The sequence below is a fragment of the Delphinus delphis genome, chromosome 7 (assembly GCF_949987515.2).
Source record: "Delphinus delphis chromosome 7, mDelDel1.2, whole genome shotgun sequence".
NCBI lineage: Eukaryota > Metazoa > Chordata > Mammalia > Artiodactyla > Delphinidae > Delphinus > Delphinus delphis.
In genome coordinates, this window is record NC_082689.1 from 60,941,023 (window position 1) to 60,954,195 (window position 13,173).

General features: G+C 35.0%; 1 protein-coding gene across 2 annotated transcripts in view; it reads right to left on the minus strand.

Moving 5' to 3' along the window:
- The window catches only part of DCAF17 (DDB1 and CUL4 associated factor 17), a 37,543-nt gene that overhangs the window by 13,633 nt on the left and 10,737 nt on the right, over positions 1-13,173 (minus strand). For both annotated transcript variants that reach the window (XM_060016600.1, XM_060016599.1), the window contains 5 exons: positions 12,814-12,892; positions 11,720-11,809; positions 8,792-8,896; positions 8,225-8,330; positions 2,553-2,695 (listed from right to left, as the gene is read on the minus strand). In XM_060016600.1, coding sequence (XP_059872583.1) covers positions 2,553-2,695; positions 8,225-8,330; positions 8,792-8,896; positions 11,720-11,809; positions 12,814-12,892 — 523 coding nt within the window. The remainder of the gene's footprint in view (positions 1-2,552; positions 2,696-8,224; positions 8,331-8,791; positions 8,897-11,719; positions 11,810-12,813; positions 12,893-13,173) is intronic.

A 13,173-nucleotide genomic window follows, 5' to 3' on the forward strand; every position in this document is an offset into this window, starting at 1 on the left:
GCAGATAAAATTAAATTGAGAAGTAGAGTGTCCAGCCATGAGACTGGAGAGGTAGGCTGAGGTTACATCACAAGTGCTTTGTATGCCATGCTTTTTTAAAAACTGGAATTTAACACATTTTAGGTATCAAATTAGCACATGCATTTTAATTTTTTAAGAATTTTTATAAGTATCCTAACAATTTCTAATAGAAATGGTGGTATTACTGCATTTTACATATAAGAAAATCAATACAATTAAACATCTTTGTTGCAACCACTAAAACAATGTACATTTTGGCATCAGCTCCAAATGCTCCTTTGTTTAATATAAAACTTTTTTTTTTTTTGCAGTATGTGGGCCTCTCACTGTTGTGGCCTCTCCTGTTGCGGAGCACAGGCTCCGGACGCGCAGGCCCAGCGGCCATGGCTCACGGGCCTAGCCGCTCCGTAGCATGTGGAATCTTCCCAGACTGGGGCATGAACCCGTGTCCCCTGCATTGGCAGGCAGACTCTCAACTACTGCGCCACCAGGGAAGCCCACTATAAAACTTTTTTATGCTGTGTGTGTATGTATGTGTGTGTATATATATATATATATATATATATATATATATACATACACACACAAAAAAAAACCCCATATCTTTCTTTCTTTAGGAGACTATTCTCTTTATTATAATATCTAAATACAACATGCAAAAGAAACATTATCTCTCTTTGTGTTAAATACTAGGCAGCATTATTATCAGCTTCTGTAGTTTTTATTATTTGCTCAAATGCTAGTTTAAAGCTCAGTTTAATAGAAAGCTATGAATCATTTTCTGAATTCTTCAGTTTGCCTACATGTATGTTTTTGGGTTATGTATTTTTCTGACTGACAGGTGGGGAGGTAATGCACATATGCATCATTAAGGTAATATCACCTCAACAAAGTTGTTGAGCAAAAGGACTGAAAACTCCCCTGGATTTAGCAATTATTTATGAATATGTTGAAATAAGATCTGACTAAATGTTATAATCAGTAATCATACAAGGAGAATACTTGACAGGCATGCTTGATGTAGATGTTGAAGGCCATTTTGTACACACACATAAAAGAATATGTATTATCAGTTCTTGTATAAGAAGAATATGTACTAAATGTCTAGAATGTGAACTGTGCAGGGTTTGACTAGATAGAAAAGTTCAGCAAAAAAGAGATGTGGGGCTTCCCTGGCGGCGCAGTGGTTGAGAGTCCGCCTGCCGATGCAGGGGACGCGGGTTCGTGCCCCAGTCCGGGAAGATCCCACATGTGGTGGAGCGGCTGGGCCCGTGAGTCATGGGAGGCCCGCATACCGCAAAAAAAAAAAAAAAAAAAAAAAGAGATGTGACAGGTCCTGGTGGCTGAAGGATGTCCACTGCTGGGAGGTGAATAATCAAACCACAGACTTGTGGGAAACAGTCCGCATTTGTAAAAGAGGATGTCACTGGGCTGGGCCAAACAGGAGCTCCCACATGTGATAGGTTAATGAGAAAATGGAAGGGAAGAATGCTCCTGCAAAAAGACAAACAAACAAACAAAAAATGAGAACACACTATACACCATGTTCCCTGGTGGCCATGACACCAAAGGAAATAGATAAATGGACCCAAGACTGTGTACGTCTTCGGTGTGGTGAAAGGTGACCTGTGACTCTCAAAGCCACTGGGTCCAACAGTGACTGATGGAAAAAGATTCTGGAAGAGAAGCATGTGGAATAAGCTGAGTCTGCCTCATAAAAAGTTCATTTGATGTATCAAGAGGCTCCAGAAATAAACTAAACTAAATCAGCAATATAAAACAAAGATAGAACCCCCCTCCTCTGCGCACTCACTCTTGTACTTATCTCAATCACTGTACTTAACGGACTGCATCTTATTTCCCTACACATTTGCTTTCTTTTGAGAGTGTAAGCAACTTGTGGGAAGAGAATGTGTCCCCAGCCAAGTCTGGCACACAGTAGGCCCTCAATAATGTTTATTAAATGATAAATCAATGCCTAAGTCATTTTTAAAAAGAAAAATTAACTCAAGGGGTAATTTTTTGTCTTGTCTTGCCATATACCCTTTCTTTCTATTCTGCCATATATAACTTTAAAATATCCTTGAAAACTCAAAGTGTTTCAGTGTTTATACCATGACCAACAGAGTTCAATCTGGTTCTGCTCTAGAGAGCCAAGAGCAACAAACCATGAAGAAGCAGAACCAACTACACACTCCACCAGTAATTTCAGAGGCAGCCTGAATACATTCCATCAACGATTCCCACTATGCAGCTTCAGAGATGTTTAAATGGGATCAAGGAGATGGTAAGGACAAAAAACCTAATAAATCTTTGGTGTCCTGAGAATTTTCAAATGTTAATGTTTCAAATTCTGGGTAGCACATACAAGTGTTTGCTATATTCTTTGTACTCTCCTGTACTTTACGTTGTTTACAAATTATTAATACAAACAAAAAAGTAATTCTTAGGATTGTGGACCTATTAGAGAAGTAGAGAATAAAGAATTTCTGATATAAATTTACTACTGAAGTCTGACCACCTTGATTTACCAAGGAATTGTCCTTTAGGGCACAAATATGGAAAACTCCTTTTTGTTTCTTCTTATTAGGTGTGATAATGTAGTGCCAAGGATGGCCTCCAATCTGAAAAGCATTCTCCAGGGAGGACACCTCAAAGAGCAGTGGTGGTGTATCTGCAGAGATAGACAAAAGGAATGTATTAGCTCCTTTATTCTGGTAGCCTTGGATCATTCATTAACTGAACCTCAACCTTTGCACGCATCATCTATGAACTTCCACTAATGAAAAATTACTATGTTCAAGGAAAGAAAATACAATCAGGAAAGATGCTTATTGCTTATTTCCATAGTCTTAAGAAAAGAAAAATCTGATAGGAAACAACTGTTAGGTTATGAGTCAACTTCCCAGACATCCGTTTTCAGGATATGTGTGACATGCAGCTGGATGGAGATAAAAAATGGGCTGAAGGTGCTTATGATGGCAAAAATGACAAAGTATACCTAACAAAAGCAGCTGCCATTTAATAAGCACCGGCTATCTACAAGGCTTGGTTAGATACTATTTCCATCTCTCGTAACAATCCAACAAGGTATTAGGTCTAATACTTCCTTCAAATGTGAGGAAGAGAACCTTCATATTCTAGACTAACCGGTTATATTTAGCAAACTTTACAAAAGAAGTGTTGCTTAAGATTTCCACTTCTGAAATAATGAAAAGTAACCACTTAGGATGGGTCCTGTTACCGTGGAAGCTTTATCAAAGGATAGCCACTACTACTAGTATAATCATTAGACAAGTTAATTTTAAGGTAGTTTAGATACATCCAGTCAGTCACTGTCTGTTGGAGACTGACAACACAAAAGAACTATCTGTTAGTGCTTCCTAGTCTTCTTCTTTGATGACAGTTAATTTTATATAGAGCATAACAGACTTACTTTTGGAGACATGTATAAATGGAAGGTAGTGCTGCTTATGAAGACCAGAATTCCTTTGGGGCAGCCCTACTGAAATACCACATGGTCTGTTTGTGAAGGTGACTAATCAGAGTCCTTTGTTTATGCCTCTAACTTGAGAGTTTAATCTTTGGCTTATGAGGCCACCACTGTCGGTAAAGGGACTTGTCTTAGGGAGACCATTCACTCAAAAAATCACATGTTACATATAGAAGTGTGTGCCTTATTAGGTTTCTTCATAAGGGCAATTTACTACTTAAAGCTATACAAAGAGAACAACAAATAATGAAAAGTGAGTTTACAAACTGACAATCTTAAGGAGAAAGAAGAGATAAGTATAAACATATCAACTATATTTAAAGTACCTTTTTTTTAAAACCTTTTAAGAGAAGGGTAATATTCTTAATATATAAAGAAATCCTTTTTAAGTAATAAGAAAATGATGGACACCCCAATAGAAAAATGGGCAAAGGACATCAGTTGGTAAATTGTGAAAGGTACATAAACATCATGTGTGATAATATGGTGGCTACCAAATGATGGTGGATGAGGAAAAGAAGAATTATAAAGAGAAAAAAATACAATTAGAGTTTGAATTTGGGGTTAAAAATTTAAGTAGGTATGTTGTAGAGAATATAAGGTAGGAATTCAAAATAGGAAAAAAAAATCAATGCAAAAAGATGTATTTAAAAAGAAATACTTTTCCCAGCAGTTGCTAAAAATAGCCCAAAAGCACAGCATGACTCTGCTCACCACAACCCTGGTGGGTCCCCATTAGCCCCAAGAGCCCAAATTTTGATCTCTAATACTATTCTCAATTGAAAGGGCCTAGGAGTTCTCAGAGAATGGCTGATTCCATGTCTTGTGATGAGGAAATTTTAGGATCATTAATAATTACAGGAACATTCTTATATTATTTATAATCACAGAAAATTAAAAACAACCTAAATGTCCATTGTAAACTGGTTAAATAAATTTACAGTTCATGCGTTTAATGGTACATAAGTTGAGATTTTAAAACCTTGAGGAGCTTAGCGTGTGCACATATATACACAGGACCACTCTTTGGCAAAGGTAATATAAGTACTGCATTCAAAAAGCATCAGAAGAAATATAATGAAAACTAAGTTTTCCTTCCATCTGTATCCCTCAAAGATAACTACTATTTATCAGTTTTCTGTGTGCCCTTCCAGATATTTCAAGCAATCCTAAAGGCATATACTCATATATCTATACTTTTAATATATGCATATGAATACTTAACACAAATGAGGTTTTTTATATACATAGTTTTGCACTCCTTTTTTTACTTACTAATATATATTGGAAACTTCTCTATACCAGTGCAAAAAGAATTCCTGTTTCTTTTTAACAATTAAGTTTATGACATAGCCAAACAATCATAGAATACTAATGTCACCTATCAATGTATCAATATACATTGTTTCCAATCTTTTGCTGTTAGAAACAATGTTGTAACTGTACATTTGTCATTTTGTACACATGTGAATGTATCTGGGATAAATTCCTAAAAATGGAATTGCTCAAAGAATATATGCATGTAAAATTTTGAAACATACTGACCAATTGTCCTCCCCAAGGGACTCCAATAATAAATGAAAGTGCCTTTTCTATACTCTCACCAACCCTGTTACCTAACTTTTTGATATTTGAGAATCTGAAAAGAAGTATCTTATGATAGTGTTAACTTGCGCTTCTCTTATCAGTGACGTTGGGCTTTGTCCTCCCCAAATTAAAAGTCATTTATATTTACTCTTCTTCTGAACAATATCCTTTGCTCATTTTGTTGTTGTTTTTGTAGTCACTTCTTCTTACTGGTCTGTAGAACTCATATATAAGGAGGAAATTACCCCTTTACAGTGTATGTTGCAAATATATCCTGTTCGTTGTTTGATTTTTGAGTTGGTTTATGTGTGTGCTTTTGTTTTTTACCTTGCAGCACTTTATTTTTATGTAGCCAAATTTGTCAATCCCTTCTTTAATGGCTCTGCATTTGTGTCAGAAAGCTCTTCTCAACTCTGAGATAAAAAGATTCTCTAAGTTTTCTTATAGAACTTTAAATCTTTGATCCATCTATTATTTCTTTTGAAGTAAAGAGATAGAACTCTGACTTTGTTTTCATAAGACCATCTATTAAATAATCTAGATGGAAATTAATATTTGTAATATATTAACATTTAAAAGTGGGTTAGGCTACAGATATATGCAATAATATGCAATGAATCTCAAAAATAATATGGTGAGTGAAAGAAGCCAGATAAAAAAGTACATATCATATGCTTCCATTTATATGAAACTCCAGAAAACTAGAGTGAAAGAAAGCAGGTTCATTGGTTGCCTAAGGCGGGGGATGGGGAGGGAATTGACTGGAAAGGGCACAGGGGAACATTTTGGAGTGATGAAAAGATTTTAAATCTTGATTGTAGTAGTGGTTTCATGGATATAAACATTTGGCAAAACTCAAATTGTACAGTTAAAATGAGGGCATTTAAGTGCATGTAAATTATACTTTGAGTTGTTTTTTTAAATTATTTTATTTTATTTTAATCATTTTATTATTTCTTTTCTTTTCTCTGTTTTTGGCTGCACCGTGTGGCTTGTGGGATTTTAGTTCCCTGACCAGGGATAGAACCTGGGAGCCCAGCAGTGGAAGCACGGAGTCCTAACCACTGGACCACCAGGGAATTGCCATTATTTAATTCATTCATTCATTCATTCATTCATTCATTATTTTTTTAAAAAGCAAGTTATGAAAGAGTATTCACAGTATGATTCTTTTTTGGTTTCAGACATATATACATTACAAGATTACCAAAAAAACACACTGAGGTGATAACAGTTAATTCTATGCAGGAGGACTATGAGTATTTTAAACTTTCTCTGTTTATCATTATTTCCTAATTCTTCTGTAATGAAAATGAATTGCTTTGCATTTTTTAAAAAAAGTTATTTACAGTTAAAAGGAATAATTTTGTACAGAGCTTAATGATCCTGAAAAACAAATCTGTAGAAATGAATAGGATTTCAGTCAATATAGTCTGAAAAAATACTCAAAGTTTCCAACATAGTATGCTACTTTTCTAAGCTAAATGTCCAACAATTGCTGTATTGTTTTACAATGGCATGTGATATCACAGATATTTTCAAATGTTATTATTTTAAAGTTGATAAAAGTGAGGCCCAGAGAGGTTAAGTAATTTGCTCACTATCATAACCACCAGTTAGTAGTGGAATTTCACTCTTACTAGTAGCAGAACAAGATTGTGATCCCAAATATAGTCTTCTCTCTACAGACAGGGACCAAAATCACAGCACAATCAAAGGCTCTATGAGCTTTCTTTATCACCCTGTTCTTTGCTTTATTTGCTTACTATCTGCATTTCAATGAGAACAATGTACCATTTGGGGAAACTCTCTTCAAAATAATACATTGTAGTTACTACTGGAGCCTGTAGTTTTAAAATTCTTAATAGATTCCTGCTAGCATATTTGTATCAAATATAGGAGGTATTGCTGAGGCTGAGTTATCACAGAACTGCCTAATTCAGCTTGTCCAAGACATCTAAAACCCCGAGTAATTTTTAGAATATTTATTTTGAGTTTCTTGAATAATGGCTATACTGGACTGTTTTTATAGTCTGTCATTTACTAATAAAAAGAACATCTCCTTTCTCACAATTAAATCTTTCATTTGTTTCTTGATCTGTTGATGATGTAATGTTAAATAGTAATAATAGAAAAAAATTACTGTCTTATTTTGACCCACGTTAGAAAAACCTTTGGAGTTTCACCTAAATATGTGATGTTTATTGGTTAGAAGTAAAAGGAAATATCCTCAATATGACAAAGAATGATTCTTTTTTAAAAAAATATTTATTTATTTAAATTTATTTGGTTGCCCCAGGTCTTAATTGCGGCAGGCGGGCTCCTTAGTTGTGGCATGTGGGCTCCTTAGTTGTGGCATGCAAACTCTTAGTTACAGCATGCATGTGGGATCTAGTTCCCTGACCAGGGATCAAACCTGGGCCCCCTGCATTGGGAGCCTGGAGTCTTAACCACTGTGCCACCAGGGAAGTCCCAAGAATGATTCTTAATGAACCAAGACTAAAGATAAACAAATATTAGGATAACAAAATATATTATCTTTTTAAATTTATTCATATCAGTTTTACATCTGTCTGCATTAAATAATTCTTGTATTGCTGAGATGAACTCTGGTCAGTCATGGTTTATCTAACACACATTGCTCAATTTGAGTAGCAGTTCATTTCCTTTTAATAAACTGCTGAATTTGATAAGCTAATTAAATATAGAACATTTTTATTATATTTATAAAATTATGTATAATTTTTTTGTGCTTTGTTGATCTTTAAGTTGGGTAAATTTCACAGAATTGTAAAATTTTAAGTTATAAAGGAACTAAGATGGTATCATTTGCTGCAACTTATTATTCTGCAGATAAGGAAATCACGACCAGAAAGGTAAAAGTAACTTGCCAAAGGCAACAGATCTCTGGCTAAGCAAGGTCCAGCATCCCCAGGCCTTTATCTAAATGAATAACAGATTTTTGTGAATGCCTATTCAAAAGCAAAGAATACTCTGCATAGGAATAAAATGAATTAATTTATAATTAAATCATGCAAAAAACATTTGGATGATTACAATTAATAACTATTAATATGACCACTTAATTTTTAAGGTGAAGAAAGTACTATATAGTAGCCATACCTGTGATTTTAATATTACAAGGAATGCCAAAAGGAGCCTCTCCTACAGTTCCAGTAGTCCCACCCCATCTGCATGCACACCCTAAGTCAAGTTTCTGTTGCATGAACTAAAAACAAAACAAAACAAAAATGGTGGCTTTAGCACCTACTTATTTGCTGTCTGGAGAGAGAAAAAAATCAAATTCACATGTATATGACAGAGGAAATGTCTTTATTTATTCAAGGGCCTTTCTGTTTATTTTCCCACCCCTCTTTTAAAGGTTACTTTGTCTTTCTGCATTTGTACAGTTTTGTAGAGTTGAAATCTACACAGTGCCTTACTTTAAAAACATCTCATTAAAAAATTCATACCTCAGTCCTATCAAGGGGGGAAAGTGGCGAGGGGGGTGGTGGTGGTGGTGTGATGAACTGGGAGATTGGGATTGACATGAATACACTAATATGTATTAAATGGATAACTAATAAGAACCTGCTGTATAAGAAAAATAAATAAAAATTCAAAAAAAAATTCATACCTCAGTCCAAATCTCAAGTTAATTTCAATATGGCAAATTTCAGTTTTCTCTACCTGTTCAGTGATGGCTTGGAAGCTATAAAGTCTGACCAGTCCCGAGCTGTACATCACAATCAGTATTCCATGAGACAAGGTGGCATCTGTTACGCTCCCGAAAATCTGAGGGGAAAGGTAGATATCACCTGAGAAAAGACCAGAAGGCCAATCCTCTGAGTTTCAGAGTGGTTTGTCCATCTGTTTAATATTCAGGCCACCACTACAACACTGCTGCCTAGCATTATAACTTAATTATAATTTAGAAACTGGAAGCTAAGGTGTTATTAGGGCAGAGTGGTAAGCCACTGGGGTCTCAAACTGAAGCACTAATGGGAGTGTAAGACATACCCCTCAAAATGATGCAGCAGCATACATTTGCTTCACAGTCTTGTCAATATCTTTTAATAACAAATCCTCTTCCTCATGGACATAGGTGTAAACTGAGTCCATTTAATTCTACCACGCAGAATATGCACGGCAGAATAAATACAGGGACCTATTCTTCATAAAATGTTATTTATAAAGGGACATTTTTTTAGCTGGAGGTGAAAAGATTGGGTCTAAGAAAGTAATTCTAGTAAAAAATAGCCTACTCGAGAATTTTATCATTACCTTGTTCTTTAAATATCTAATACTGTTAAAACCGAACATGTTAAAAACCAAATACATCCAGAAACATTTAGCCTAGCTAACCTTGAGGAGCTTTGGCTCATTGTTCCCTTTCTGTCTCTGTTCTATGTACTGGATCCTGTCATGATGCTCCATAGAGCTCTAAAAAGAACTTGATTCTGTGCCTATTTTAATATTTAACAAAAGCCAACTAACATAAACAAATATTCATAGCAATGAAAGAACAAGTACCCCCGCTCGCCACAACTAGAGAAAGCCTGCATGCAGCAACGAAGACTCAATGCAGCCAAAAATAAATAAATAAAAAAGAAAGAACAAGTAGAAATTCAGTGAAAATCTGTTTCTGTTTCTACTCAAGACAAATCATTTAGTAAAGATTTACTACCCCAACAAACAGCTTAAAGTACATTCTGAGCCTGGCCCGTAGGTAGTCTTATTATGCATGGTAAGTGAAAGATAAACGTCAATTTCAAATAACTGTAATCAAAATCAAATCCCTCAAATGATTATCTCGAACATGTAAGAATAAGTAGAAACAATTTATGACTTTGCTAAGTGTTCACTCCTATTGTAGACTGTAATAAGTATACACACTTAATCCACAAGCACAAAGAGAACAATTACACTTATGAGCTGTGTTTTCTGTCATCTCTTAAAAGGATAATCATGGTTTGCCTTGCTCTTGACTAGCCTATGACTTTTTATTCCCTGATCCTCATTCCCCAATTTGAAAGGAGGATTTGTTTAATTCAAATGTATTTTCAGATGATGAGTGCTATAATAAAGTAGCCACTCTTATTTTAAAATTTGGTTTAAACTCTGGAGTCAAATCTAAGTTCAAATTCCAGCTTCTCCATTTACTACCTTTAGGATTTTGGTAGCTGCTTAACCTCCTAGTTAAATACTTTATATGTTACACTATTATTATATGTCGTAAAATATTCAAAGTGCCTGATACAAAATGAACAATTAATAAATAATTAGTTCTTTAGTCTTTATGCAGTTTAGTATATTATGCTTATATAAAACTTTTAAAATACATTCATCTTGTTTGCTTATAAGTATTAGTGGACCCTCAAGACCTGGCCTCAATAATGCTTCAGGTGCTTAATTAAAGACTAGTAGAATAGACCAATAAATAACTATTCACCCAAACTAAGTAACAATTTTTTTAAAGGAAACTAGCAAACTATTGATTCTTTTACTCAGAGGAAATATGTCCTTTCTTTCTTCCCAAATAACCACCCCACAAATCAAGAACAATGGCAACAACAATAAAACCCAACACTGGGCTTCCCTGGTGGCGCAGTGGTTGAGAGTCTGCCTGCCGATGCAGGGGACACGGGTTCGTGCCCCGGTCTGCGAAGATCCCACATACCACGGAGCGGCTAGGCCTGTGAGCCGTGGCCGCTGAGCCTGCGCCTCTGGAGCCTGTGCTCCGCAATGGGAGAGGCCACAACAGTGAGAGGCCCGTGTACCGCAAAAAATAAAAACAAAACCCAACACTGAATGAGTTGAAGAACTTACATATTTAATTATAAGACTTGTTTATATACCATAAAACAAGTTTTAGATCTATACTTTGCAATTAAAATGAGGCACTTTGTTGCAGCTTTTTACCTTTATGATCATTTTTAACAAGCTTTGGAATATTCCCAATGAAAAAAATATTTTACTCATTTCATAATTTTATAGAACAGTGGTTTGTTAATGACTGGTACTCAACACTATCCACCTGAAAAGCATAAAAACATGCAGAAAGGGACTTCCTTGGTGGCGCAGTGGTTAAGAATCCTCCTGCCAATGCAGTGGACACAGGTTCTATCCTTGGTCCGGGAAGATCCCACGTGCCGTGAAGCAACTAAGCCCGTGCGCCACAGCTACGGAGCCTATGCTCTAGAGCCTGCGCGCCAAAACAACTGAGCCCATGTGCCACAACTACTGAAGCCCACATGCCTAGGCCCATGCTCCACAACAAGAGAAGCCACCACAATGAGAAGCCCACACACTGCAATGAAGAGTAGCCCCCAACACAACTAGAGAAAGCCCATGCGCAGCGACGAAGACCCAAAGCAGCCAAGAATAACTAACTAACTAACTAACTAAACATGTAGAAAGATGAAGGGACTATTAGACTCTCGTCCCACATCAAATGTTCTCATGTATTTTGATATGAAATAAACTAAATCAGCAAGCTTTGTACAGTCAAGGGAACATTTCCAATCCAAACACCTAATAAACAAATAATTAAACAATGATATTACACCTTATTGTCAAAAAATTAGTATTACAATTAAATCAGAAATGAGTTCCTACCTTTTTGTTGATCTCCAGAATCCCTATGAGTGAAAAAGGTAGCACATGGAACACTGCAAGGTACAGCAAAACAGGTTGTTGAATGCCTGCCTAAAAGGAAAGACTAAAATCATAGGCAGCTCTCAAGAGTATTTTAAAACTGCTGTTTTCCTAGTGGTTACCAGTGGGGAAAGGGAAGTGGGGGAGGGGCAATATAGGGGTAGGGGATTACGAGGTACAAACTATTATGTATAAGACAAACTACAAGGATATATTGTACAACATGGGGAATAAAGCCAATATGTTATAAGAACTATAAATGGAGTATAACCTTTACAAATCATGAACCACTATATTGTACATCTATAACATATATCATACATCAACTATACTTCTATAAAAAGTTTTTTTAATTAAAAAAATAAAAACACTGTTTTCATGAATTAAAAACACTCCTCTATCTATATTGCAAAGTTACTTAAACAGGAAGGGCTGCATGTTCAAAATATGTCCACTAAGCCTTTAGTCCTTCAGATACTACAAACTGCATATACACACAAAAATCTATAGAAGTAAGTATAACAGTAAACGTTTCTTAACAACAAAATATATTTTCCAAAAACATACTTTATATACTGTATAACAAAATATATTTATATACTATATAATAGATTATAATATAAATTAATATATTGTATTATATTATTATACAACATGATTTATACTGTGAATTGGAATTCTAATAATCAAGGGCCTAATCAAGACACAGAGTTATCATGGTCATATCATTTAGCATTACAAACAGTATTACACTAACATGAGAAAATAGAAATAGAAAAAAGTATCAACAATTAAAACTCGAGTGATTTCTCTGCTTGAAGAAGATATCTCCTTTACTCTGAAGAACAAGGTTCAAATTTCTTTCCGTTATGGAATATAAAATAATCTGTGGTATTTCCCCAGAGTGGCTTGAAGGGAATTGCCTAAATTTGTGGTAAACAACTTTTATAGCATGCTTCAGAAATCAAAGATAATTAGTTCTTTCATAACAAATTTTCAGACAAATTCCTCTGGAAACAAATTCTTTATTTTATTGAATGTTTAAAGATGTCTACCTGCTGGGCCAATGCTGAGCCTTTGCTCTGAGCTGACTTGACTGCAATGACTTCTTGAGGAGTGTCCCAGCTCAAGTATCTTTTAAAAGAATAAAAAGAAATTTATTCATTTGGGTCAATTTCCTTATACTTAAAATAAAAATATAATAGATATTTTAAAAGTGAACAGTTTTTCAGTTACTTAAATTATAAAAGCAAAGCAGTTTATTTTAAAAACAAGTAACTAACTAAAAGAATTCCCTTGGATCCTTATACGTATTTATTCCTATTTTTAAATATATATATAATTTTAATCCTTCTAGAGTCTCAGTGAATAAAAATTATATTTGATCTGTCAGTATTCAAAACTTAGAAAACAAA